Genomic DNA, 27,891 nt, shown 5'->3' with positions numbered 1-27,891 from the left:
CCCTGTCCACATTTATTGCTTTCTATCAAGCTCCACACAAATTTCACCATCTTAAACCACAATTTCACCACTCTTACCACCTCACTCACTCAGATTTAGGAAAACTCAACCATACCACCTGCACCATGGGCAAACATGATATGTTCGAACTCAGTGATTCAGATTCTGATGGAGAGGAGGAATCATCACCCGAGGAGAAGCCCATGGAAATCAGAGTAAAACTGGACCGAGAGGTTTACTTTGTGGGCCAAGATATCAGTGGGGTTGTGGAGATTGACAACAAGTACAAGCGAAGGATGCGTGGGATAAGGTTGACGTTACGGTGTCGTTCTGAGGTAGTGTGGTGGGAAGAGAGAGGTAGTTTGGTGGGAAAGAAAGAAAAAGTAAAGCAGTTCAACGATGATAATTTGATGTACACAGAAAAGTATATTGTCGGTGAAGGTAAGACAATGTTCTTGCAAGCAGGAGATAATATACAGTTTCCATTTTCTATATCTCTCAAAGGGAAGAAGAAAAGAAAGCTTCCTTCATCAATGGAATTGCCCAAAGGGCACATCAGATATTACCTAAAAGCGGAGGTTGACTGGCCATGGGCGGTAGTTCAAGACCACGAGCGCCTGGTTTCAGTAGTCGACGCTTGTAACCTCTGTGACGTTCGGGACGCTCTCCAACCTGCTACTTTTACCAAAACCTTTAAAGTAGGACTGTCACGAAAGAAGATTCATGTCGCGGGAAGATTAGAAAAGTTAGGGTACGTCCCCGGGGAGGAGATATTGTTGCATGTTGAGATAGATAACAATTCAAGTAGTAAAATATCAAACTCCTGGATACAACTGGTGGAGATTGTGAAATATCTGTCATCCGGACAGAAGGTAGAGACATCAAGGAATGTCTTGAATTGGAGTGAGATGGGGTCCATTGCGGGAAGACATGATTTGGTCAAGGAGAAGGAGCCACTACTTCTCCCTGTGGTCGCTCAATCAGCTGTCAACATTGTCGAGTTCATGAAGGTAAGCCACGAGATCTCCATCATGATTAATGTAAATGGCATGGAAAAAAGTGTCTCTCAACGCATCATAGTGGGCACAATCCCTACTAAGCATTGCTATAACCGATTCCACATGGGTAGAACTCCACCAAAGCAACTCTTTTTGTGGCCCTACGATCACATGACCAAAATTCCATGTCCCAACATAGCCCACACAGCTCCTAACGATGAGGTGAACTGGCAACAGATCAAACAGATAGACCCCGATTTTCGGCTTCAGAATGTTTGTTATGAATTTGACCATGACAAGGCTGTAGAAGCGTTTGATGATCCAGATGCCTCAGAGTCAGAGAGTGACGGAGATGGGGAAGATTCGCAGGGCCATATGTCTGATTTTTCTATATGAACACTTTTTTTCTTCAACAGTTGTTCGAAACGTAGTTATGAAATTTTTATTGAGAATTTGTGAGTTTATGTCGATATTATGATTTTTTGAGAGACGCATATTTCGTGTCATGATTCTCATTTCACTGTACACGGAATAATGTATTATGTCTATTTTTGAAATTGCGCAATCAGCATGGAAATTTTATTGAAAAGGAATGTTTGTTCTTTGAAAATATTTTTGAAATATTTCTTTGACTGTGTGTAATTGTAAGCATGCATACTAGACTGGATTTACGTACATCTGATGTTGTGAGACCACATGCCCAACTTCCACTCGCCAAACTGTGGAATTTTCATGAACAATTCATTCGAGCAATCACATTCTTACTCATGACTAGCTGCTTTAATTGCACTATTAACACAACACCTGGGTTTCACAACAAATAAGATAAATATATGGCTATCATTAATCTACTTAGTGTTTAATTTGCTGTGAGGTGAAAGTGAAAGTGAAAGTGATATCACGTGACTTTCCCCGTTCAGATAGCACATGGCGAGTATTGTGGACCCGCCCCCGAGTGTTCATCACACGAGGAGTGAAGCGATTGCGGGGGGCAAGAAAAAGAGCGACATCGAGATGTACCATGCCATGCAGAGTACTACTAATACTAAAGGTATGCACTATGAATTCAATCATAAAAATTGTTGTACGATATTTTCCAGTTTCAGGACCATTGGAATCCAAAGGTTTGGATTATTCTTCAGAAATCTCAAAAATCCCAGCAATGGAATCCTACAAATCTTAGGAATGCAATAATTTCAGGGACAAAGCGAGAGGACCCGTTGAAGATCCTTGACCCGTCCAGCAAAAAGTTGGTAACAGTGGAAAGTCAGCGTATAATGGCCGTGTTAGATGATACCATCTGTAAAATCAGACTGATCACTCTGCTTCCGGAACTGACTCAGAACACTGAAAAGTTAGTGTTGTTTTGCTGAAAATATAATTATGTTTAATTAACTTAAAACAGTAATTATTTCATCTATAGATGTGTCCGTTAAATTCTCAAATTGATGTATTTGTACTTTGTAGCCCTATTTCCAGCTTAAATGATTAATTATTTAATTAATAATTAATTTTCATAATTATCAGGTACGCTAGTATCATATCTGACGACATCCAAGAAATGTTGAAAGAGCACTACAAGTTGGAAGCACAGTTTTCAAAAGTGTTTCTCCTCCAGGAGGAGGAAGAAACTGTCGCTCACACAGGTATTTATATCTCGTATCTCGTATCTCGTATCTTGTATCTCGTATCTTGTATCTCGTATCTTGTATCTCGTATCTCGTATCTTGTAACTTGTATCTCGTATCTCGTATCTCGTATCTTGTATCTTGTAACTTGTATCTTGTATCTTGTATCTTGTATCTTGTATCTTGTATCTTGTATCTTGTATCTTGTATCTTGTATCTTGTATCTTGTATCTTGTATCTTGTATCTTGTATCTTGTATCTTGTATCTTGTATCTTGTATCTTGTATCTTGTTTCGTGTATCATTTTTATTGCATGGTTTATAGCATTTTTACTTTTTATCATTATAAATATTCTCCCTTGTTTAGCAAAAAACTAAAATTGAACTGTTTCAGGATCAGCTAAACGAGGCGGAATAGACGGTGACGTCGAGCAAATGTCCTACGAATCACTCTGTACATACCGTGGACAACTCCAACAACAAATTCGCCATTCCACACGTTCCATCGTGCGCCTCTTCACTCGCAACCACTCTGCACTGAAAGCAGTCCTGGGACAAGTATCTGAGCGTCCGTCCGCTGCCACATCCCTCATCAGCACGTCCAACAACCTGCGCAGCATCATCATGGAGAAGTTGTTGACTACGCGCGAGGAGGAGGAGGAGAGGAGCAGGTATATTCAGCAGATTATACAGCGTGAAGCTAAGGCGTCAGTGGAGGTTAAGAAGCTGGAAGGGTTGCTTCAGGAAGCATCAGAGGAAAGGGAAGCTGATCTGAACAAACGTAATGTGGAGATCAAGAAACTGAAATCAGATCTGGCTCAGCTGCAGAAAAGCAGCAATGAAACGAACAAACGTATTAAATCTGACTCCATGAAGCAGGAGCTGACAGATACTAAAACTTCAGGCGGGAAATGTGACCGGTTGAACCAGAGTATCGCGCAGCTGAGGACACAGCTCGCGCAGGCTGTTGCAGAACACCGGCAATCGGAGCAGATTCTGCGCAGCAGGAAGATTAAAACAGAATCTGCCCTCGAGACGTGGATCGCAAAGTACGACACCGACATGGGCGAGAGACAGGAAGAATATGAGCAGATAGAAGCTGTTTATAAAGTCGAGAAACAGCAGTTGGAGGATCTGGAAGAGAGGTTCGCCGTCCTGGAGGAGGAGTATAATCGTATCATCGAAGAAAGAAGAGTTAACGCCGAATTGAAGGCGGAGGAAGAAAGAAGATTAAGATTACTTACTAAAGCTGCGGTTGTTATTCAGGCCCACTGGCGGTCTTATGCTACGAGGAAGAAGCTGAAGCAGAAGAAGAAAGGAAAGAAGGGGAAGAAAGGTAAGAAAAAATCTTGATTTTTACATTTACAGATCACGCAATTCTTTAGCAAAATTTAAGAAATACATAGATTATAATTTTCTTGTGATGTTTAAAAAATGTTTTCGAGTGATGTTAATATATTTTTGTGCGAAGCAGAACTAAAGCCTTAAACATATGTTTGTATCGTAAGCATGCTTGATCTATATTATATGCTAAGGATTAACTTATAATTAGATTTGTTGCATGGGAAAATCTTTTTTCTACTTTTCTGACTGACTTTTATGTGACACAATTTGCATTCTTTGTGACCATCCAGTTTTCTTGAAGTGCTCAGAAGTGAAATCTCATTTTAAATCTTTAAAATTTGACCGCACTTTTTCTTTTCTTTTAAATGTTCAAAATAGTTTCCTCTTCTTTTAGTTTTAATTCTTTATAAAATGGGTCATTAGTTATGACATATTTCCTTTTTTTCTAAATATTTTAATGCTGATCAGTTAGCTTATTTCAGGAAAGTAACGTGAGTTTAAAGGAACCAGCGGAAATGTAAATAAGTTTTAATATTTTCATAAACGACTTGTAATTAACAGAAAACAATGATTTAAGAGTTTTAGAGATTTACGAATTATTTGATGCATTAACAAACAAGTTACACGCCATTATAAGTAAGCTGTGTCGAATTAAATTTAATAATTTTATATCGACAAGTTATGTTTCATCGGATTTTGCCGTTTTATTGCTTATTTGTAGTCTTAAGTTCTAAATTTTATTGGAGACCCAGAAGGGAAAGGGGGGGGGGGGGGGGGGGGGGGGGGGGTACCATGCACTCAATACTAGATTCTGTTGAGTGCAAGTTGTTCAATTCTTCAGGGCAAGTAAAACCTGTCGTCTGGGGAACAAAATTTCTAAGCTTATAATTATATGAAAGTTGAATAGAGTAGAAACAGATTTCGCTCCAAGAAAGCGATATATTCCCTAAAATCCTCGTTATGACAGAAATTTTAATCAATTGAAGGTAATTTAATTAGCTAATCATAGTGCAATACCAGGTTATTTATGAGTATTGCTGAAAGCACAGTGTAAGGCCTACACGGACCGCCTCTAACTAGCCAATCCCTGTTTACATGCCGTGTAGCAGGGGACTAGAAAGAGCTAAACTAGTAAGCGGGGCATAGCCAATACACTATACTTCCATCATTGAGTATATTACCAACCAGAAGGATATATATATTATATTCTGGAATATGAAAACATTTTTGGACACCATGAAATTAAATATGGTTATACTTATATACTTATTCTCACGAACACTCTATTATTTTCAAATATGGTGTCGTTAATTAAAATTCTAGTATTATACGTGTGTTTATGTTATCTATGGTTCTGTTCTCGACAAACCAAGAATTGATAATGTAAGATAGTGTGCCGACTTGTTGAGTAGACCCGATAACCTCAGCCCCCTCGATGCTGATGGGCTGATAAGATGTCACGTGGTTATCATTCTTAAAACTGATTGGCGCTAAAAGGTCTCTCGCACTCTGTTATCTCTCTCGTCGCTAATTGACTGAAGATCATCACGTGATCACCATGTTTGATGCTCTTTGGTTGATAAGAACGTCGGGTTGTTATCTTGATTTTGATCGGTCCTCACAGTTGTCACATGGTCGAACAACACTCCAATCAGAACGTTCATGGCAAGTCGGGTTAACCAAACATTATTTAGAACGACCTGAGCAAGAATTTAACCTCTGCCCATTCTTCATTGTCGACTTTCTTAAACACATCTTTTCCCCTCTCTTCCTTCGAAATTTTATTTGAAGTGTAAACTTTTGCCTTGCTTACAAGTAAAACATAAGCGAATTACAATGAGATGTACAATATTTTACTGATGATTCCCCTGCGAGTTTGTACGTTATAAATCTACAAAACAATTCTTGATATGGAACAGTGTAAATATATCATTAACATTAGCTCAGCATGTCAAGCTGTGCATAATTACTCAACTTCTCAGTTCTCTCTAATCTTTATTGCTGCTAACTGTACAATACAAGATAGTCATTATTCGGGTTCTCTTAGATTATTTCGTGTGGCTTTTAGGCCAGTTTTAAATTCAATCAGAAGTTCTTATTTTCGGGTCTGTACTTTTCTCAGCCAGTAAAGTTCAGCAAAACCAATTTCTGGATTACATAATCCTAATAATCTCATTAAATATCGTCCATAGCAATATAACATAGCAACCATAAATCTGTTCGAGTAAAATCGTTCATAATTTCCAATTTCCTTAGATTCGCATACTTAATACTTATCCTGTTGTTCTTGCACATCCTGGATTCTACAATACAAGGGTATGGAGTCAGGCATCTGACAAGGCCATAATGTAAGGAGTTATAATTAGGGGTCCACTCCGTCGCTGAGCTACATATTACAAGCTAGCTCTTACAAGATTTACAGTACTTGCAGGTTTCAGTATCTCAGCATATTACTGTTGTGCTCAGTGATATTATTGTACTTAGCTTAACTTACGGCTGTAAAATTAAATTTTGCGTCTCTTTACGTGCACTTTAATGTGATCATTTAATTCGATACGAGAATATTTTTTTGAAGATATAATTGTTCTGAAAAATATAGCCAATTGCCACTTTAAAAAATACAGAAATGCAAAAAAGTCAATTTTGTAAACTTTACAGATATTGTACATACCTGATTACTTGATGGTACACAAATATACGCACTATAAGTACATTATAGATTACACAACCTATACATATTATGATAATACATCATATCTCTCCTGCCACCTCAAACTTTCCTTGCTTCCTCTACTGCTACACACCACGCATAGCAAATAAACAAGCTCCTAGTCGCCGTCACCACAGTGCATTGGACAGGCTCCTAGTCATGGTGTGTAGTATTAAACTTGTCTCTACATTTTAGGTTTTTAGTCATGGTACTTCCCCCATCTTTAGTGTTCATTCTTGTGTTGATACTTGTTTATATACTTGTTTTATTATTTATGTTTTTATCTTTGTTTTTATCACCTTTTATCAGATTTTTGTAGTAAAGAAAACTCCTTTCACCGTCTTATTTTATACAGTTTAATTTGATGAGACCATTGTATTTGTTAATCCACACAATATTTATTATTTACACAGAAAGTAATACGTACACAGCGTGTATACTACAACTTTTACACAATATTTGCACAAGATTACTAACATCTCGATCACGTGACAACCATTAACCAATCAGCTTCCAATGTTGACTTATCAAAATCCAGTGTCACTGTCACGTGTCGAAACAAATACAGTTCACCAGCGTCCAGATCTATACAATTGTACACAATATTTTCACAACATATCAATAACTTCCACTCATCACTATAAATTCAGTGACTAAAATGTCAAACACGAACACATTTCATCAAGTATACATTACTATGTGATGTAGCCTACATATACCGGATATTTTGTGATAGTTCTACTGATAATTTAGATAACAAGCAGCGAGGAAATTAACTGTATTGTTTTCTGCTTGATGGCTTGATTTGCCACGTATCTACAGTGGTTCATACCGAGCTACGAGTTATTATTTTGTTGTCCTATTATTCATTATTGTCCTCATTGTTGTTCTTAGTAATTCCGTTTTTAGTTATATTGCCACTTTATCGAACTTTAGGACTTGATATTTTATCGAACACTAATTGCACTATCTGCCTTTTATGACATACATGTGGATTTTAGCATAAGATCAGTCTTACTTACTAAGGAATTCAGGCCAATTAGTCCATTCAGCTCAAAAGTAGCCAAAATGATTTTTCCATCCGAATAATTAATTTCCCACTGCAAAACCCACCTCACTCATTTGATTGACTAACATCTTGTCCACACACATATCTCCTTGGTATACTTTATTTTGAGATTCACTGTTGTTCCTCCTAACCTGATCCTGGAGTGGCGTGGTAAGAATTGGTCGTGGCCCCTACTAGCACATGCAATGATCCGAACATTCAACTCATTTGCAGTTCAGGGACCTAATTTGTGGAATGGAATCCCCTACCATCTAAATGTGATTCAAGATCTCGAGCATTTTAAAGAGATCTAACAAAGTTCATGTTGTCTCTCCCTGATAAGTCGCCGATCAGGGGATAATATACTCCTCCAAATTCGAACCCTCTGCTGTGCTAGCGCAACGAGCGAGACTTTACTTCGCTGTGGGGTGGTCAGAAAATGTGATGTCAAGTCTTGATGAAACCCAACATAGCTATAGGTCACATTATAGGTAGGTAGGAAACCCGCAAAAAGCGGCCTCAACCCTAGTCACGCCTGCTCACCAAGTGTCACCTAGTGTCCTAGTCTCCACCGCTCTTATTGTCAGCAGTAAAATCATTTACTCAAAAACAAATTGCAGACTCACTTCACGTCACACTACATAACAAATTCTTAGTCTCATATTACACATTTTTATATGAATATAGAAATTAACACACACATGTGTGTATTGCACCTACTCTTGCTCCGTTTACGTAACCCAAGGTTCGTGATTTGTCCCCTATCTTGAACATGGTCGCAATTCATAATGGAAAAAGGTTTGAGGATGATTTTAGGTTTGGAGTTTCTTGTTTTGATTGTTATTTAATTGAACATGAGATTTAATATCGGTGCTCGACTCTGGAATTTTCTATAATACATGCAACGTTAAATTCTCCATGACAGCCGCACTCCTTGACAAATTTTAGCATAATTTCTTGATACTTAATATGTAATTCATTTTTCCTGCTAAGATCTATCACTTCTCTCGAAATATGTACTAGTTTTCCTCTAATCAGCCGTTACTACTTAGTTTGTACATTTATCTAGCTCTTTCTAGTTTTATCTCTAACTGAATTATTGCTAATTTCATCCCTTGACCAGCTGTCCATATGAACAATCCTCTAAAGTTCTCCGAATCCTCGCCTCCCGGACGTCGGTTCACGGATCACATCGCTTCCTTCAGATCAGGTGACGTGGACCTGAAACAGGGAGTTTTCAACTCGGGAGGGTACTGCAGTTTATGTGGTATCACGTGTCCACATCACCATGACAAGGTGACATGCGCGATATGTCGCCGAGTGTACCACACCCCCTGTTTGCCGGACAAGCTTGGCAGATCTACTGTTGCAACTCTGTCCAGAAACCCTTCGTTGTGGTGGTTTTGTTTGGAATGCCTACATGTTACAAATTCCGCAGATGTTTCCAGAAGTGGGTCCGATCACGGGGTGATGAGTGTCAGTGATGTGTCGCTTAGTGGCTCTAATTCCAGTTTCGTCTCGGAGACAGACCTTCAGGACCATCTAACCGTGATGGAGTCCAAAATTTACTCTCGTTTAAAGCTTGAACTTGATGAATCCTTGTCTAAGATAGTTCTCTCAGACCAATCGCTGAGCTCCAGCTGCACCTCTGTCAATACTATGTTTCCAGATTTTCCCGCGGGGAAGGAACTTACAGAATCGGTGGTAAATCCGTCTGCGATTAACGAATCATCGGATCGTTCAAAAAAGTTCAGTTCCTCTTCCGGATTCTCCGAATCCCAAGGATCGTCTCCCTCTGAGCAAAACGTCTCTCAAAATTCCCAGGGTGATTCTTCTACAAAATGTTTCTTCCATTCTAAAAAAATCGAAGCTTCGAGAACAACAGAGCCCTCTAGAAACTCGCAGCCTTCAAGAAAGGTAGAAAAGCCACGAAAGTTGAAAATTCCTGACATTCCAAAGGTAATCTGTACGAGGAAAAATGATGTTTCCAGGGTTTCATCACCGAACAAATCCGAACGCCGAAAGAAGAATACCGATGACTTGAATGCGATTAAAAATTTGGTCCAGAAAGGAAGAAACTTGGATATTATTTGACGCTGACCTCAAATTTGACAGAATGAGAAATGAGAATAGTTGCTACATTTGGAATTTGCTTTGAAGTAAGATCTTAAGATATAGTCTTTGAGCCTAATTTTGCAGGCTGTTTTAGCGAGGAGGATGGATAGACTTTTTAATTTACACTTATTTTGATATATTTAAATTTATTTTGTTTAAACATCAAATATTGTATCTGTGCTTTTAACGCAGTTATCAAAGTTTATCTTAATTTTATCTTTTTATGATTTGATTTTAAGATGTTTGATTTTTTTGTAAAAATTCACGACAACCAAAGCCTAATTATAGGTATGTCTATCAAGGTAATGAATTACATGCTCATATAGCGATAGATATACCGTATAACGCTCAATACGTGAATTATCACCATCATATCTTTAAAACCTTGTTTCTGGGGAACTCAGTTTCCAGTAGCTCTGCTCACGTCATGTGGAATCCACTAAAAAAAACGCTGATTAAGGCTCCACTGTCCATTGCATCTATATTCTATTTTACCTGTCATTTCGTAATTTTCTTTAGTAACCTGAGATATCCAATATCCATGAGCTTAACAGTGTCGCAAATAAACTTTTAAACACGAAAAGTATTCTTCTAAATCTAATATGACTGCGTGGAATTGGGTTATTGGGTACTTCTAACTCTTGAATTTGAGTGTGTCTAAAAGAGATATTTAAATCTGTAAAATAAGGCCTCATTGACATTATCAATATTAATGTTTTATGAAGAGTAAACAACCGACCATCAGAGTCAAACCGAATCAACACCGCTGTTGTTCACATGTTCCCAAAAAAGATTCGTTAGACAAAGGGAGAAAGAGCACAAAGCCTTCGGTGGGGCTTTGTTGAAGAGCTCAGAAGAGCCATCCATCTGTTGATCATATTTTGAGTTTTGACCTTATGGCCAGATGTTTGCAAACTCATTTTATAAATTCACGTGTCGATAATTTTGAGTTAATTAAAAAAAATCAATCGCAAAGAATGTTCACATTTTACATAAAATTGGGTAAAATTATAGACTGCTGTAGTTAGTAGAGTCACAACAATAAGTCTGCCTACCAACTGCAACCCAAAATGAAAATCACAGCTTCGCTAACATAATAACTTCCTGTTTAGCTAAGGCGAGGTTGTCACAGTAACGCGTCAGCACTGGAACTAAAATGGTAAGTCCAAAAATTGTTTTTCTGTGTTCGTCTTATTTTCTGTTAGGTTCAAACAAGAGTCCTTAATTAATTAGTTTTAACTTAAGTCGCTAAATTATCACATTTAGTATGAACTTCTACACATTACATATCAATAATTGTATTATTATTATCACTGTTCATTTCACTATTTCACTATTTCACTATTTCAATATTCCACTATTTCTCACCTCTGATACCCCAGGCAGCGCTAGCACACCAGAGGACCAGTCTACAAAAGAAGATACACCACGCAGCTCAAAACAAACGTGTCCGATTTAACGAGTTTTTCAAAGATTTCGACCGACTTAGAACTGGTGAAATTACTGGTTGGTGTTAATTTCTCAGTTTTCTTTAATTATTTCGGAAATGAAATATTTCCGCATGATACTGATAGTTCACTCTCAGGTTATTTAAGATTCTGAGGTCATTTTTACTGAAAAATAGCAATACACATAAATGCATTTTCTATGATCTAAAGTCTTGCCGTTGTTCTTAATCTAAAACTAAATTATCCCCTCCTTTTTCAGAGTCCCAATTCAAGAGATGTATAAACCAGAGTTTTGGAGTGACAGTGTCCGAAATTGATTTTAACCAAACAAAAGACATTTACGGAAGTAATGTTAACATAGGAATGATTAACTACCGGGAATTTCTCAACGGTCTGCACGAAAATGGTGAGAGTTTTCCCCAAATTTTAAATATAATTTAATTTATTGTGAATTGGTTCTCATAATCATATGCTTTGTTGATTGTAATTTTGGACGTTGCCGCACCTCAGTCCTCATGCCTGTTTTTAGGAACACAAAATTTTAAAACTTATTCTTCGCTGATTACAACTAACATTTTCAGAGCGGTGTTTCTCACGAAAGTCACCCACTTTAACAGAAAATGTCAGCCAAATCCTGGAAAAACTTCAAAGTCACTACGATTTCCGGGGCATTATCCTGTCTGACTGCTTCGAAGATTTCGATAAAACTAACTCTGGGCTGGTCACCGAGAGTCAGGTAAGCTTTTAGTGTAAAATTATTATAGGAATTATAGGAATTTTAATTGTTTCAGCAAGGAAGAAAGTTAGCCCTTTCTTTAGTTTTAGTTTTAAGATGGTTTCGTTTATACATTTGGATTATAGTGGCCGGGTGGCGAGGAATATAATATGGGCTTAAGTTTTGGTAATATAATATAACAAATGATTGAGCCAGGGAGGCACCAAACAGACTCAACAGAGGTAACGTGAACGTGCGGTAATATTTTGTAAATTGTGCGATTCTGCACCTGACCAAAACAATTCTCCAAATTTGCAGCCTTTAAGTTTTCTCAGGTTAGATTATTCAACAGCGTAGTGTATGACATTGCTTTACACGATTGCCGTAAGTGCGATGATAGGTCAATAGTGCAATTCTGCACCCACCGCGCTTATATTTTGCTTCTGGCATCTAATCGTGCCACATTAACTGCGTAACATTCATGAGAGAGCGATCTGTGCTGGCGACGGGTCTATTTGAATTTGATGATCGAACATTCATGATTTATGACATTTTGTTCGAGTATCATCCTCTATAAATAGCGTTTGACCACATTTAATCTGATTGTCAGAGGGGGCAACGCCCCAAAAAGCCCCACACATATAGAAAATCCGAAAAGGGCCCTAGAAATCTGGGCTTTTTAAGGCCTTTTGGGGCCTTTTGACCCTGTATTTTTGGCATGAATTTGGTTCAATGTTTATGGACCATAATCTCCATGTAAATACACTCAAATAAATATAAAAGTACTGTGCAAGTAGTTATAGTCAGATAATATCATTAACGCACTTAGCATATATCATTTAACTTGATGAAATTGAAGTTAATTCTAGGGCCCCAAAAGGCCCTACACATATCGAAAATCCAAAAAGGGCCCTAGAAATCGGGCCTTTTGGGGCGTTGCCCCCCCCCCCCCCCTAACTACTAGAGGATAACTGATTTTTGTTGCACTGCTCTTCGAACACGTTCACAAGAGATTTATAGTCCCTTAAATAAGGTCTCTTTATCAATATTAATGTTTCATGAAGAGTAAACAACCAACCATCAGAGTCAAACCGAATCAACACCGCTGTTGTTCACATGTTCCCAAAAAAGATTCGTTAGACAAAGGGAGAAAGAGCACAAAGCCTTCGGTGGGCTTTGTTGAAGTGTTCAGAAGAGCCTCCCATCTGTTGAACATTTCTTGACTTTATGGCCAGATGTTTACAAAATCATTTTATAAATTCACGTGTCGTTAAGTTTTTTCTTCACAGTAAGCTTCTACGCACGCGACGAAACTCTAAAACGACACCTTTTACCGTCAAACAACCGAATAAACCGTATTAACTATGCCAACATCTGCTCGTTGAAGTTTCCTTTTGTAGTAACGATAATTTTGCCGGTCCAGCCGTCACATACCGCTTCAAAAAGGCCTTTATATACAACTTTTTTACTTTAGAGTTTTTATAGTAGTGCAGTGTTTTAACTCCAATATTAGATACCGTCACCCTCGTTTTAGATATCGATCATGATATATTCTCAGTTTCTCGTTGTGAGAGATCGTGCGTTTATTTTGTAGACCCTGATGCGGTCATTTCCTCTATCAACAGTCTACATCCACTGCTGACTACGATTGCAACTGATCCTTGAACAGTCAACCCAGTAAAGTTTCAAAATTAAAATAGCAATAACAATTAGCACACAATTAACCAAAATTAGCACTCAATTAACCACAATTAGCACTCAATTAACCACAATCCCCACTAGCAAGATGAAGCAAGTTTTCCTGATAGCCACGTGTCTCCTGGTCACGTGTCTGGCCAGTCCGGTCAAGGTAAATGTTGGTGATGCTTGGTCCGACGCTGCTGGCTATGAGGAATGTCAAGAATTTGTGGAACCTGGTAAGCCTCTTCCCAGAGCTATTGACGATATCTGTGACGTAGACTTGGAGTGCGCAGCAAGAGTGGAAATGAATAACACCGACTGTGGTTTTGGAATAAGGAAAGTTCTGGCAGGAAAGTGGGTATCAACTCTGGTTGACGATAGTAACGGAGTGAAAAAGAGTGAATCTTTCATGAGGCTCTTCAAGTACATCTCCGGAGCAAATTCTGATGGTGCTAAAATCGCCATGACAGCCCCGGTAATCACCAAGGTCTACTTTGATGCCAGCTATAACGAAACCGGTAGTTCCATGCACTTCTACATTCCATCCGCATTCCAAGCCAACCCCCCATCTCCTACTAACGCAGATGTCTACATTGAGGACTGGGATGAGGCTGTTGTCTACTACAGGGCTATCGGAGGCAAGTCAATGAATATCCCGGAGAAGGTATGGGTTGAGGAGTTCACCAACCTGTATTCTGCTGTCCAGACGGCCGGACATAGTTTTTATCCTTACATGTCTGTTGTTGGTGGATTCAGTGGACCCAGAAGCAAAGACGTACGCTTTGAGGTCATGTACGTTAAGAATTAAACATTTTAGATCCTATTATAACACGAGATGAGTAGATATGTGATTTTTGACTAATATATAGATATATATCGACAATTCGTACGCGTACGGCGTACTAGATGGGTGTCTCGGTTTTAATTGTTAATTGTATACATTACACAGTTTAGTTTTTCCCGTGACATATGGTTCCAATCAATTTGTTTCTTTTCTATCAAAATTATCTATCTCGAAGAGAGGATTAATGAAATAAAACTGGGAGTTATGCAGGCGACAAAGGCTGAGGAACCTCTAAATTAGTAGGTACCCGGCTTGGTAGAGAAATTCAAAAGAATCAGTCGAATCATCGCGTGTATACTCCAACCGTCAACACATGGATCACTCAAAATGACTGCAGTGGGAAAGTCTTGATTATGTTCAATTTTTTGCACAACATTATAGACCTATTTCCAGTCTCGAGATTACAGTCAGGAATGTATGTGGCGTATCCTGCCTTCAAATCTACTCCATTTGGCACTAGGTGAATTGGCTTGGAAGCTGTCGTATGAAAATTGCCGAGTTGAGGCATGTGTGTTTACTGTTTTTACTGTTCTTCTGATTCCAAGGCCAAGGGCTCCGTTGGCTTTTTAATCTTCTTTTTTACCCTCTAGAATAATAACAATTTGACAATATTTTAACTCAAATTCCACTCATTTTCACTCTGATGGTGATCAAATTTAGAAATGGATCGGCTATCCGGCTGCTAAAGTAAGTAGTTTGGAAGGTGCTTGGCCGGATATCATTTAAACAATGATTTCGACTCATAATGATCAGGGTAGCATGACACGTAGATAAAAGTGTTTTCCAGGGGGAAAAAAGTCAAAAAGAGGGGGGGGGGGGGGGCCAGGCCATGATTACGTAATTTTGTAGTCAGGAGGGGGTGGGGGTGGTCTTGATTACGGTTGATAGTTAGGGCAAGAATTGATTTTTCTGTGAACAAATTCTTAACAAAGGTTTGTCTACTGGAATGTGTTGTCCATAGTCCCAGGAACCACAAAAAAAAACCGTCCAGCTGAAACTTTTGGGCAAAAATTTTTATGGTCATTTTTCTCCAGGAACCCATACGCCCCACCCCTAATATTGGTTATTCGGCTACCGAAGGTCTTGAGATCTCCATAGGGGGGGGGGGGGGGGCAAAATGACCGCAATGGCCACATTATGGCAGGCGAATGATAGTTTCAGAACGATTGGGGCTTTATTTTTCGAAATAAATGGAATTTTTCTCAATTTTCCTCAATTTTATTGAAATTTCGAAAAAAATACACCAAATTATTTTTAACGCTTATTTCAAATCTTACTCGGGAAATAACTTCAATTAACAAATATCAAGGTTAACTAACAAACAACAGATTATTGACCAACCCCCAGACAGCTATTCGACGGTACATGCTACTCTGGTTGAATGTCTTAAGTTATCCTACAGTGAGCCGATGATAATCACATTCGATTTGCCATTGTGGATTAAGGCCACCCGAATAGTACTGGAAACTGGGATGCCTATTGTGGTCAGGGTTGGGGCACTTGGGGGCTTCCACACTCTCACGAGTTTTCTTGGCTGCATAGGCTATATAATGGCAGACTCGGGTTTAGAGGAGCTCATCAAACTCGTGTATCCTGGAGACGTCACGCATATATCGGATGGAGGATCTTACTATAAAGCGTTGAGAGCCCACTTTCTGATCGACGCCGCTCTTTGTTGTTTCATTATAGAGGAAGAAGTTTACGACGAGGAACTAGTAGACTTGGAAGGTTACATCAACAAATGTGTGAACGAAAATATAGGTGTTAACTTTAAGACTAAATCTATTCAGGATCTATCAGAGAAAATAACTCTGCTTCTAAAGGGGGGGGGGGGGGGGGGGGGGGGGGGGGGGGGGGGGGGGATCATGTTTTTTGTCCGTTTTTGTCCGTTTGGCAGCCATATTTTCAAAACGGACAAAAAATAAAGCGGACAAAAACGGACAAAAACGGACAAAAATTGAAATAACATTTAGATGCTTCCTCCTCTTCCTCCTCCTCCTCCTCCTCCTCCTCCTCCTCCTCCTCAGTCATCCTCCTCAGTCATCCTCCTCCTCCTGAGTCCTCCTCCTGAGTCCTCCTCCTGGGTCCTCCTCCTGAGTCCTCCTCCTCCTCTTCATCCTCCTCCTCTTCATCCTCCTCCTGTTCCTCCTCAGTCCTCCTCCTCAGTCCTCCTCCTCATCCTTCTCCTCAGTCCTCTTTAGTCCTCCTCCTCAGTCCTCCCCGCAGTCCCCCTCCTCCTCCTTCTATTCAGTCCTCCTCCTCATCCTCCTCAGTTCTCCTCAGTCCTCCTCCTTCTCAGTCCTCCTGAGTCCTCCTCCTGAGTCCTCCTCCTCCTCCTCCCCCTCCCTCTCAGTCATCCTCCTCAGCCATCCTCCTCAGTCCTCCTCCTGGGTCCTCTTTCTCCTCCTCCTCCTCAGTCCTCCTCCTCCTCCCTCTCAGTCATCCTCCTCAGTCATCCTCCTCAGCCATCCTCCTCAGCCATCCTCCTCAGCGATCCTCCTCAGCGATCCTCCTCAGTACTCCTCAGTCCTCCTCCTCCTCCTCCTCCTCCTCCTCCTCAGTCATCCTCCTCCTCCTCCTCAGTCCTCCTCCTGGGTCCTCCTCCTGGGACCTCCTCCTCTTAGGTCCACCTCCTCTTCATCCTCCTCCTCTTCCTCCTTAGTCCTCAGTCCTCCTCCTCAGCTCAGTCCTCCTTCTCAGTCCTCCTCCTCATCCTTTTCCTCAGTCCTCCTCCTCCTCAGTCCTGCCCAGTCCCCCTCCTCCTCCTATTCACTCCTCCTCCTCCTCCTCCTCCTCCTCCTCCTCCTCCTCCTCCTCGGGAGGCCGACGACCAGGCCCCCTCATTATTAGGGGTCCCACGGAGATCAGATCATATCACCAATTAGTAACGTATAATTAGTGATATAATCCATCAGTAGAATTTAACTGACCTAGAAATGGGCTAGATACAGTGTAAAATTCACATATCAACTCTGTACATCATGGATGTGCATTAAGAAGTAAACATGATCTTTTAGATTACATAAGGGACGGGAGCTCTTAATAAAGGGGGGTTCTCGTATCTAGGGATGTGAGACGTACGTGCCAAAGGCACGGCATGCAACGGGAGTGAGCCGATCAAGTGTTCTTAGGTATATAATTCAAGGACAAAAGGAAATCGCGGCACGTGCGGAGTCGCGATTTTTCCCAATCTCCGCGACAAATCGCGATTTTTGACGTTTGCAGCGACAAATCGCGATTTTCATATTTTAACATGTTTCTTGCTTACTGTATGAAAAATGGGTTTAACAAGAATTTCGCCGCGGTTACACCACGCACGATTAATTTTCCCTGCTTAAACCGTTAATGTTTGCAACGAAAAGTTAATTTTATCGATTAATAAAAATTAGATATTGGATTATTTTGTTGTTAAAAAGTTGCAATATTTTCATCGTAATTTGTCATTGCGCGCGTGCAGGATTGCATGTACTCGAATATATAGTACGCCGCGCACAAATTTTGGGCTAATTTAATTTGAACGGCATCGTTTGACAGTTGAAATTCGCGTTGGATACTGCAATTAACTAACACATGCCGAGCGTCGCGCGCAGCATAACAGACGCTCCCTATACACTTAATTATAGGGGAGTGGTCTATATTGCGAAGGAGCAGACTTTTGTCATCATCGCAGGTCCATCGGGATAGCTCATATATCCAAACCCGATTACTTATTCCCTACGATCTTTTTGCCTTCGGCAAGAGCAGGGAAAAAATTATTTGCTAAAATTAAAAAAGTTTTAAAAAAGATGAAAAAAATTCGGATTTTTGATGGTTTTGATTGCCTTCTAGCGTTCATATTAATGTCCGTTCATAATTATGTCCGTTTAAGTAATGACCGTCCAAATAAGGTCCGATAAGGTTAGTATATGGAACCAATCACATCCACAGCCTTCCGAATGTATATACGGACTTCAGAAGCTCATAATGATCATGGTAGCATGAAATATGAACAAACGTAGTTTCCAGAAAATCTAGGTCAGTTAAATTCTACTGACGGATCACATCACTAATTATACGTCACTAATTGGTGACATGATCTGATCTCCGTGAGGGGGCCTGGCCGTCGTGCAGCCTCCTCCTCCTCCTCCTCAGTCCTCCTCCTCCTCAGTCCTCCTCCTTCTCAGTCCTCCTCCTCCTCCTCAGTCCTCCTCCTCCTCAGTCCTCCTCCTTATCAGTCCTCCTCCTCCTCTTCAGTCCTCCTCCTCCTCAGTCATCCTCCTCAGTCCTCCTCCTCCTCCTGGGTCCTCCTCCTGGGTCCTCCTCCTCCTGGGTCTTCCTGATCCTCCTCAGTCCTCTTCCTCCTCCCCTCCTCAGTCCTTCTTTTACTCCTCCTCGTCCTCAACAGTCCTCCTTCTCCCCAGTCCTCCTTCTCCTCCTCCTGGGGCCTTTTCCTGGGTCCTCCTCCTGGGTCCTCATCCTCCTGGGTCCTCCTCCTCCTGCTTCTCCTCCTCAGTCCTTCTCCTCCTCAGTCCTTCTCCTCCTCAGTCCTTCTCCTCTTCCTCCTCCTCCTCAGTCTTCCTCATATTCCTCAGTCCTCCCCCAGTCACCCTCCTCCTCAGTCCTCCTTCGCCTTCTCAGTCCTCCTCTTCAGTCCTCCTCCTCCTCCTTTTCCTGGTTCCTCCTCCTCAGTCCGCATTCTCCTCCTCAGTCCTTCTCAGTCCTTCTCCCAGTCACCCTCTTCCTCATCCTTCTCATCAGTCCTCCTTCTCTTTAGTCCTTCTCCTCAGTCCTCCTCCTCCTCTTCCTGGGTTCTCCTCCTGGATCCCTCTTCTCCTCCTCAGTCCTTCTCCTCCTCCTCAGTTATCCTCCTCATATGAACCTTATATGTTGTAACTGTTCTGTCGATGTGGAACAGGCCTGTTTGACTTTCAGATGTTCATGTAGGAAATATGGCTTCAATTGTTTGCCAGCTTGTGGACGATGCCATGGTATGAACTGCACAAACATTAGACATGATGAACCTGAAGAACAAGCGAATTTTGATTAATATTAACTGTGTATTAATAATTGTCATGGTACTTACTGAGAATACACATTTTAGATTAACTGTATTTGTTATTTGTAGATAAGTTTTTAAATAGATTTGAAATAAGCGTTAAAAATAATTTGGTGTTTTTTTTTCCGAAATTTCAATAAAATTGAGAAAAAAATTCGAAAAATTCCATTTATTTCGAAAAATAAAGCTCCAATCGTTCTGAAACTATTTTTCGCCTGCCATAATGTGGCCATTGCGGTCATTTTGCACCCCCTATGGAGATCTCAAGACCTTCGGGAGCCGAATAACCAATATTAGGGGTGGGGCGTATGGGTTCCTGGAGAAAAATGACTATAAAAATTTTTGCCCAAAAGTTTCAGCTGGACGGTTTTTTTTGGTGGTTCCTGGGACTATGGACAACACATTCCTGTAGACAAACCTTTGTTACGAATTTGTTCACAGATTGACCCATAAACAGCAATTCTTGCCCTAACTATGAAGCAATTTTACGGAGGGGGGAGGGGGTAAAAATTGCTAAAATATTGATTACTTAATATGAGAATATGTGTTAATATGTGAACCTTATTGCAGTTCTGGAGATGCTTCCCGTCAATACCGGACGTCTTGACTCATACCGAGATATCAGAGATAATACAGACATACCGACATAGAAACACCAACCTTATCAGCTATTCTAAATTCCAAGGAGACTTGGACAGGATTCCACCATCTGGTATGTGGTTTATAATGTTTATAATGTATACTGGTTTATAATGATAATATCTAGTTCCCCACTTTTATTATTTGTTGAAAATCACTTAATCCTGTAAATATGTCACTATTCTCAAGGAGCTAGCACATTGAATAGCACTCCCCCCATATTCTGTAAAATAATTTAATCCCAGGTGATAACTGTGGTTTGAGGGAGTTACGTCCTGTTGCGTCACCGCCTCCCGTCACTCCAGCCAGACAAAAACCTGTACTCAAAGTCCTTGACAAGGTGAAATACCCTTCATACCTTTCATACTTCTCTTACATCCACATTGCGTTGAGTGTTCTCTCCTCAATAGGAAAATAAGAGAATTAAAAAAAACTTGTGTCTCCAGTTTTTCAGTGATTTTTTATTTCAGTGATTTTTATTTCAGCGAATTTTGAAATGTTGTCACTTCAGGTTCAACTTCATGTTTACAAGGATGGTATCAGAACGACTGAGTTCTTCATTGACCATGATAAGTTGAGGAGTGGGTTCATTACTAAGAACCAGTTCATTATTGGATTGAACTTGATTTGTGGCAACAGGTCAGTGAACTATCCATTTTGAATGTTTTAACTAGGATTGTACTAAGGCGTGACACTAAGTACTGTTAGTTGGTCCACGCTGTGGTCTCCACGCTGTGATCTCCAAGCTGTGGTCTCCACGCTGTGATCTCCAAGCTGTGGTCTCCACGCTGTGGTCTCCAAGCTGTGGTCTCCACGCTGTGGTCTCCAAGCTGTGGTCTCCACGCTGTGGTCTCCACGCTGTGGTCTCCACGCTGTGGTCTCCACGCTGTGGTCTCCACGCTGTGATCTCCAAGCTATGGTCTCCACGCTGTGGTCTCCAAGCTGTGGTCTCCACGCTGTGGTCTCCAAGCTGTGGTCTCCACGCTGTGGTCTCCACGCTGTGGTCTCCAAGCTGTGGTCTCCACGCTGTGGTCTCCACGCTGTGGTCTCCACGCTGTGGTCTCCACGCTGTGGTCTCCACGCTGTGGTCTCCACGCTGTGGTCTCCACGCTGTGGTCTCCACGCTGTGGTCTCCACGCTGTGGTCTCCACGCTGTGGTCTCCACGCTGTGGTCTCCACGCTGTGGTCTCCACGCTGTGGTCTCCACGCTGTGGTCTCCACGCTGTGGTCTCCAAGCTGTGGTCTCCACGCATGCTCCAGGCGGCCAGTTTTACGTTGGGACACTGCTAGGATGGACATGTTTCTACGGTCAATTATAGCCATGGTTCTTGAGTTACGAAAATAGTTTATTCGAAACAAAATTGTGCTTCAAATAGTTTGAAATGCTAGCCAGGGGAACGGAAAGAGTATCGATTGTATACTTAACTGATGGGAAGGCGAACTATATTTGTTTATATTTGTTTTGAGGCGTGATTCTGGGTTTTGATTGGTCAACACTGGAAGCTGATTGGTTAATGTCTGTCACGTGTCAGATTCAATGAGATCTATTTATTATGACGTGTCATTTGACAGGTGCCCTTTAACGAGAGAAGAAGGAGATAAGATAGCAGAATACTACATTGCTAAAGATGGCAGGGTCTGTTACCGGGACTTTTGCTTCCTCATGGAAAACGGTATGATAACTTTTGTTTATCATGATAACTTTTGAATCAATGTTTCTTACTTCAATCTCATGACTTCATAGTTAAGTATTTCAACGCTCACCCTCATCTTCTTCCTCTCTCATTTTCCCTCATTTTCCCTCATTCTCTCTAATTCTCTCTCATTCTCTCTCATTCTCTCTCATTCTCTCTCATTCTCTCTCATTCTCTCTCATTCTCTCTCATTCTCTCTCATTTTCCCTCATTCTCTCTCATTCTCTCTCATTCTCTCTCATTCTCTCTCATTCTCTCTCATTCTCTCTCATTCTCTCTCATTTTCTCTCATTCTCTCTCATTTTCCCTCATTCTCTCTCATTCTCTCTCATTCTCCCTTCCTCTCACTCTCTCTCTCTCTCTCTCTCTCTCTCTCTCTCTCTCTCTCTCTCTCTCTCTCTCTCTCTCTCTCTCTCTCTCTCTCTCTCTCTCTCTCTCTCTCTCTCTCTCTCTCTCTCTCTCTCTCTCTCTCTCTATCTCTCTCTCTTGCTCACCCTCCCTTTCACAATCACCCCACTCACAGCATTCAACGTACCCCACCTGGAGAAGAACCCAACAGCAACTGTCTACAGGCCGCACACGGGCGCGCTGGCGCCCACCGTCCACAAGTTGGACCCGGACGATGAGGAGCAGGTGGAGAAAGTGCTGGATATTCTCCGGGATTATGTGACCAGGAGGAGGATTACCATGTTGTATCCTTTCTTTAAAGACTTTGACAGGGTAAACTAGCTTTTCGAAATTCCTGTGTTTATATTCTCTTATTAAACTTTTTATTTTATTTGTTTATTACTGGAAATTAGTGTTCTTAATACGTTAGTTTCACTTGAAACAAGTAGTTATTTTACCATTTGATCAAAATCCCTCCAATCTAACATTGAATCAGATTTTCGTGTTTTAAACCCCCGTTTTGTTTGCAGGGAAAGTTGTTCAGTCGGGGTGTAACAAAAGCTCAGTTCAGGAGACTTCTCAACTTTTTTGATGTTGATCTGTCTGACAGAGATTGTGAGGTATGGATCACGTTCCTTTGTTCGTTTCAAAGAATTTGTTGTACCTTATTTGTTAAAGTTTACAAAGATTCGATGTGCTTTTAATGAATTATTTTCAATAAGTGTAATACATCACTGATTACACGTACATTGGTGGCACATTCCGTTTATTTCTTTGTATAATACATTCATTTTTGTATCTTTTCAACAAAAATGTGCATCTTTTTGATAGATTTTATTGAGCATCCAAACTTTAAGAAATAACTAATAATTCATCATATTACCAGTTGATATGTAAGAAGTTTGAAGAATCTAACGGCACGGATGTTAACTATCCTGCCTTTGTGCAAGCTATCGACAAAGACTATCAAGAAGGTAATCCATATTCTTACAGATGTGGAATGTGGATTCTAGCGAGATTTTCACACGTGGTATTGATTCTGGGGGTTTCATTGGTCAATAGTGGATACTGATTATTTAATCCTCTTATATACCATTTCAGTTTATTGAAAACACTACAATAGTGATATTTTATAAATTATTAAACTACACTAATCACCAGACAGTCACGTGAACGAGGATAAATCCAGCCATCTTCGAGCCCAGTCTCTCTCACCTCTCTCCCCAAAGCTTAGCCCTCACCTGATCGACATTCAGAAACTGATACACAGGCTGCAGTGTGAGGTTAAGGTGTACCGTGTGAGGGTGTGTGAACATTTCAAGGATTTTGATGGCCTCAAGTCTGGGTCTATCTCTAAAAGTTTATTTAAAAGGGTAAGTGGATCTTTTTTTAAATTCAATGATTAACCTATTAAACATCAAAAGAATCTCTGGTTATATTATGTCACGCACTGGGAGGAATTCCAAGAATTTCCAAAGTTAACAATCATGTCTCCTCCACCAGGGTTTGGCAAGTATGCAGGGTAACCACTACAACCTCACTCGATCTGAACTAGAAGCTCTCTCCATCTATTATACCGATCCTAAAACTACCGGAGACGTAAGGTGGAGTGATTTTGAGAGAGATATGGAAAAAGGTTGGTTGAACATTGTTTTGTTGTCCCCGATGCTTTGGCCATGATTGGTGAATTTCCGATTGACCGAATATTAATTGATACTATCAATTGTATTTTCAATTTCTCCGAAATAGAATAGCGGTCAAGTAAATTCAAGTTTAATGTCGCTATTCTGAAATTTAATAGGTTACATTCTACATTTTTATAACATATTATCTTATTATCAAGCCCAAGGATTAAAGATAGCGATCTTTAATCCTCGATAAGTTATGAAACTGTGCCATTCTAAAATCTCCTAATTTATTAATTTCAGTAATAACTGAACGGAATCTAGAAAAGAAGCCCGACTTTAGGGTCCGATCAAACGACCACATAACACTAAATTCTTGGAATACCGAGAGTGAGATAAGCGATGAGGTGAGATCAAAACATTTGTTATTATCTTTTTTCTCAATAGGTTACTAATTTTACATGTTAAACATGACCATAGTCGATCAGAATTTGTCCATATTGGTACACCTTACACATTTCAGAAACAAACGAGCGCCTATCAATTAACATATTGATTTTTCTCCCCTCACAAACATTTACATTTTAAACACCAAATACCGTGTTCCTAGGTCAGAACCCGAGGTAAAAACGCAATCCAAAGAATGCGAGAGCAAATAGCACAGCGAAGAATCATGACTAAACCGTGTTTTCACGACTTTGACCGACACAACTGTGGGTATGTGAGCCGGAACCAGTTTGAACAGGGACTTAGTTATCTGAGATTAGAGAGCACGGAGGCTGAAAGAAAGGTTTGTATTGGAATGCGGATTTTTGGACTGAAGGAATTTGAATTGATATACTGCTAAATTTAAAATCCTTTTTTAGCTAGACCATATGCATTTGGTAGTTTATACTTATACCACCGCTGTTAAAAGCTAAATGTTAGTGTAATTCTATTGCTATTTTTAGCTTTTAGTGGCCAGGCCCAGCTTGTCGATGTCGTGTTATAGTCGCAACCACGCAGTTTACACAATATCCGAAAAATTCTGAAGAAAATTCCAAAAACATTCTTTCACTTTTCAGGCAATCAACGCGATGTATGGCGACTCCAAAGGCATTAACTACCACATATTCTTCAACGACCTGGATCCCGTTAAACCAGAACCCCGGAAATATGAACGGAATTTATCCGAGATGGTCCAGTACATAAAATTCCGGGAAACCGGCACTGAACGGCTCCTTAAAAAGGACGGATGTAAAACGGTGGAGGCGGTGATCGAGAAGATAAAGGAGACGGTTATGAAGCGACGGATCAGAATTCTTGAATTTTTCAAAGATTATGACAAGCTCAAGTCAGGACGGATATTAAAGAGTAATTTCAAGAGAGCTCTAGATTTGAGTGGTCTGGATCTGACTGTGGATGAGATTGATCTTTTAGCAATGAGGTCCGTAATTTTGGTGGTTTGAGGTTATAGATTGCTAATATTTTGAGTCAGCACTCAGTAGTTATTGATCAATAGAGATTAGAGCTGTCTGATAATCACCTAGATTTTCACCTAAATTATCACTTAAATTATCACCTAAATTATCACCTAAATTATCACCTAAATTATCACCAGATATCAATCTGACTGCAAGGAGGACTGTGTTTATTACCACCACTTTAACGATGAGATAGAGAGTATTTTCACGGTGAAGGAGCTGGAGAAATCACCTACCGCACCGGTAAATTTAATTACTATTTTATATTTATTTATTGTTTTTTAATTTCCACATTTGAACACAATTTTAGTCTTAGGTGGAAGTAATGCAATTGAGACTTTGGGCGGCCATTCATCGATTGTATATATATTATATAAGTTTACATTTTTATTTCCGATCCGCTTACAATTCCGAATATTTACATTACAATAACATGAATTCTTTCCTTTATAGGTGGTACAGTACAAGATAATGCCGGCCTGGCTAAAGAATAACTTATCTAAACCAATCCAGGAAGTCTACAATTCTGCCATGGAACACCTTGCCCGATTTGTACGTATTATATTTTAATTTTTTATTGAATATATTATCTCGAATTTGTTCGTGCTTATCATTTTTGACCGATACTTGCTCAATACAAAATTATCAAGCCCATTGGATCATTTAAACAGGCTGTTTAGCGATGAAATTTGAGAATTGAGTGTAACAATTATTGTTGGTTGCAATTTTCCAGTTCTCCTCAGCCCTTAATAAAGACAAAAACGGCAGATTTCCCTGGAGAATAACTTTTAAAATCGAGTCAAATCATGTTAACCTATTATAGAAACAGGTCCTCGTTTAAGTGCAACTATTACAGGTGAAAACGCGCCGAATGCAGCTCTACCCGATGTTTGAAGACTATGATAAGTGTAGGAATGGTACTGTTACCTACTCCCAGGTATGTAAAATAGCTGAATCAGGTTTATGATTTGTATTCAGTTATTCGAATATTTTTATCCTTTTTCGTTGTGTTGTTGTGAGTTTGTGACAAATGTCAGTGTATGATGTAATTGTTGGTTACCTTAACCAGAGAGAGAGAAAGAGAGAGTTATGAATTTATCATGATCATCAAAGTTTGATACTTAATAATTAGTTCAATCAAATCTACAAAAAACGGAACTCTCACGTTCTGAAACAATGTGAAAAGACTGTGGAATGGCACCGTCACAAAGTTGTCTATTAATTGCATTTACAGGCGCGCGCGGTGCATTTTGAGTAGAGAAAGGGGCAAAATCCTTTGATTTGTATATGTACGTAAACGCTAGCTTAATTACATGGCGTGGCGCGCATTGTAGTGTCGATAACAATATGAATATGAAGAGTACGGTTTATTGATTTTTCCACATTTAATTCCTCTTTGGACAACACATGACCTAGCCTGACACGTTCTCTAGATAGCGCTGACAGACAATTCGAAACCCTTACCTTATACTCAGCTCCTGTCCTCTGACTTCAACCCTTACCAGATCCCAGCATCCGACTCCAGCATCTGCTAAATCCCTAACGAAAAATGTGCCTTATATTTTCTTACATAGTCATGACTCATGTTGTTACGTGATCTAATCTGTAGTCAGTTTTTCGCCGATAACACGTCAAAGAAGCATTTTAACCCTATGTCCAATGTCCATGTCATTTGTGATGTGATTCGGATTCAGCTTTCAAAAATACATCGATAATTGTTGTTGGTTCTAACTTGTAACAGGTAACTGTACGGGGGCCTTTTAGACAAATTTTGAAGTTCCAGTGTAAAAATATTTTAAGCTATGAGCACGCTCGGTTTTCCCTCCTGTTTAATGTTTTTAGTCCTAACTGCAACTGGTCCTTTTCTCTTATTGTAAGTTGTAACACTTTTTTTCACTGTTAACAGTATCTATTTAACGTCTCTATTTTTCAGTTTCGAAGAGTACTATCAATACTATCTCTGATTGCCGACGAGGTAGAATTTCACGCCTTAGAAAAACAATACAAAGTCAACGTTGGAGGCATGAACGTGTTTAACTACCTAGCTTTCTGCGACGACATTTACGATATAGCAAAACTTAATAAACTTGATTAGAGACGTACAAAATTAAGAAATCAGATTGAGTTGTCTTTAAAATAACCTTCAGAGACACTGAATTTTAAATGTTCTTTGATAGAATTTATTTTTACAGTGTGAGATATTAAAACACCTGCTTGGCGGTTGTCAGCCTTATCCATTTACGTTGCACGTAATGGTTATGATTATTTTGAATTGAAGCACAGCAGTACAGCAATGGGAAGTAAAACTTTATTCTGTGCTAAACGGAATGGTAATTTTTGAGATTTTATCCGACATTTATATTAAATATGTTTATGTCTGTTTTAAGCTGCCTATGATTTTTAACAAATGTAAAAAACCTGCGTTATTCAAATTTTGATAAATCGAATCAATTATATTCCATATAATACGATGATAACATAACATGCACGAAAGTCTTGTCAAGCAAAGTAAGCCCCTG

At 39.9% G+C, this 27,891-nt stretch overlaps 5 protein-coding genes across 5 annotated transcripts in view; 4 read left to right on the top strand and 1 right to left on the bottom strand.

Annotated features, from left to right (window-relative positions):
- LOC134824167 (TATA element modulatory factor-like) overlaps positions 1-15,783 on the bottom strand; it is a 77,829-nt gene extending 62,046 nt beyond the window's left edge. The window contains exon 1 of the mRNA XM_063835913.1: positions 15,772-15,783. The gene's annotated coding sequence lies outside the window, so the exon portion shown is untranslated. The remainder of the gene's footprint in view (positions 1-15,771) is intronic.
- LOC134824170 (uncharacterized) lies at positions 9-27,758 on the top strand. Its single transcript, XM_063835914.1, has 21 exons — positions 9-18; positions 10,953-11,001; positions 11,225-11,348; positions 11,550-11,696; positions 11,872-12,026; positions 20,135-20,276; positions 20,449-20,543; positions 20,715-20,842; positions 21,776-21,876; positions 22,421-22,617; positions 22,815-22,904; positions 23,171-23,258; positions 23,446-23,657; positions 23,788-23,920; positions 24,213-24,316; positions 24,520-24,699; positions 24,974-25,335; positions 25,510-25,615; positions 25,826-25,924; positions 26,229-26,309; positions 27,306-27,758. The coding sequence occupies exons 2-21, from the start codon at positions 10,999-11,001 to the stop codon at positions 27,465-27,467; spliced, it is 2,709 nt and encodes a 902-aa protein (XP_063691984.1). The 5' UTR covers positions 9-18; positions 10,953-10,998; the 3' UTR covers positions 27,468-27,758.
- On the top strand, positions 126-1,394 carry LOC134824177 (arrestin domain-containing protein 17-like). Its single transcript, XM_063835929.1, has one exon. It carries the CDS (start codon positions 126-128, stop codon positions 1,392-1,394), a length of 1,269 nt encoding a protein of 422 aa, XP_063691999.1.
- Positions 1,493-4,663, top strand: LOC134824176 (dynein regulatory complex protein 10-like). The gene is made up of 5 exons (XM_063835928.1): positions 1,493-2,049; positions 2,199-2,352; positions 2,526-2,644; positions 3,020-3,961; positions 4,452-4,663. Exons 1-5 carry the CDS (start codon positions 1,926-1,928, stop codon positions 4,457-4,459), a joined length of 1,347 nt encoding a protein of 448 aa, XP_063691998.1. The 5' UTR covers positions 1,493-1,925; the 3' UTR covers positions 4,460-4,663.
- Positions 13,792-14,529, top strand: LOC134824179 (heme-binding protein 2-like). Its single transcript, XM_063835933.1, has one exon. The coding sequence runs from the start codon at positions 13,792-13,794 to the stop codon at positions 14,491-14,493; it is 702 nt and encodes a 233-aa protein (XP_063692003.1). The 3' UTR covers positions 14,494-14,529.
- Positions 27,759-27,891: the final 133 nt, after the last annotated feature.

This window comes from Bolinopsis microptera, chromosome 12, assembly GCF_026151205.1.
Source record: "Bolinopsis microptera isolate Bmic1 chromosome 12, MBARI_Bmic_1.0, whole genome shotgun sequence".
Taxonomy (NCBI): Eukaryota; Metazoa; Ctenophora; class Tentaculata; order Lobata; family Bolinopsidae; genus Bolinopsis; species Bolinopsis microptera.
This window is presented reverse-complemented; position numbering and strand designations above follow the sequence as displayed.

What these genes read in the sequence shown, in the direction of transcription:
- LOC134824170 (XM_063835914.1), top strand. An exon ending in TGAGAGAGATATGGAAAAAG is followed by an intron (nt 23,921 to 24,212) that starts GTTGGTTGAACA and finishes TATTAATTTCAG; the next exon opens with TAATAACTGAACGGAATCTA. An exon ending in ATTGATCTTTTAGCAATGAG is followed by an intron (nt 25,336 to 25,509) that starts GTCCGTAATTTT and finishes AATTATCACCAG; the next exon opens with ATATCAATCTGACTGCAAGG.
- LOC134824177 (XM_063835929.1), top strand. Translation starts at nt 126, where the DNA reads ATGGGCAAACATGATATGTTCGAACTCAGTGATTCAGATTCTGATGGA.
- LOC134824179 (XM_063835933.1), top strand. Translation starts at nt 13,792, where the DNA reads ATGAAGCAAGTTTTCCTGATAGCCACGTGTCTCCTGGTCACGTGTCTG.
- LOC134824176 (XM_063835928.1), top strand. Translation starts at nt 1,926, where the DNA reads ATGGCGAGTATTGTGGACCCGCCCCCGAGTGTTCATCACACGAGGAGT. An exon ending in GAGTACTACTAATACTAAAG is followed by an intron (nt 2,050 to 2,198) that starts GTATGCACTATG and finishes CAATAATTTCAG; the next exon opens with GGACAAAGCGAGAGGACCCG. An exon ending in AGAAACTGTCGCTCACACAG is followed by an intron (nt 2,645 to 3,019) that starts GTATTTATATCT and finishes GAACTGTTTCAG; the next exon opens with GATCAGCTAAACGAGGCGGA.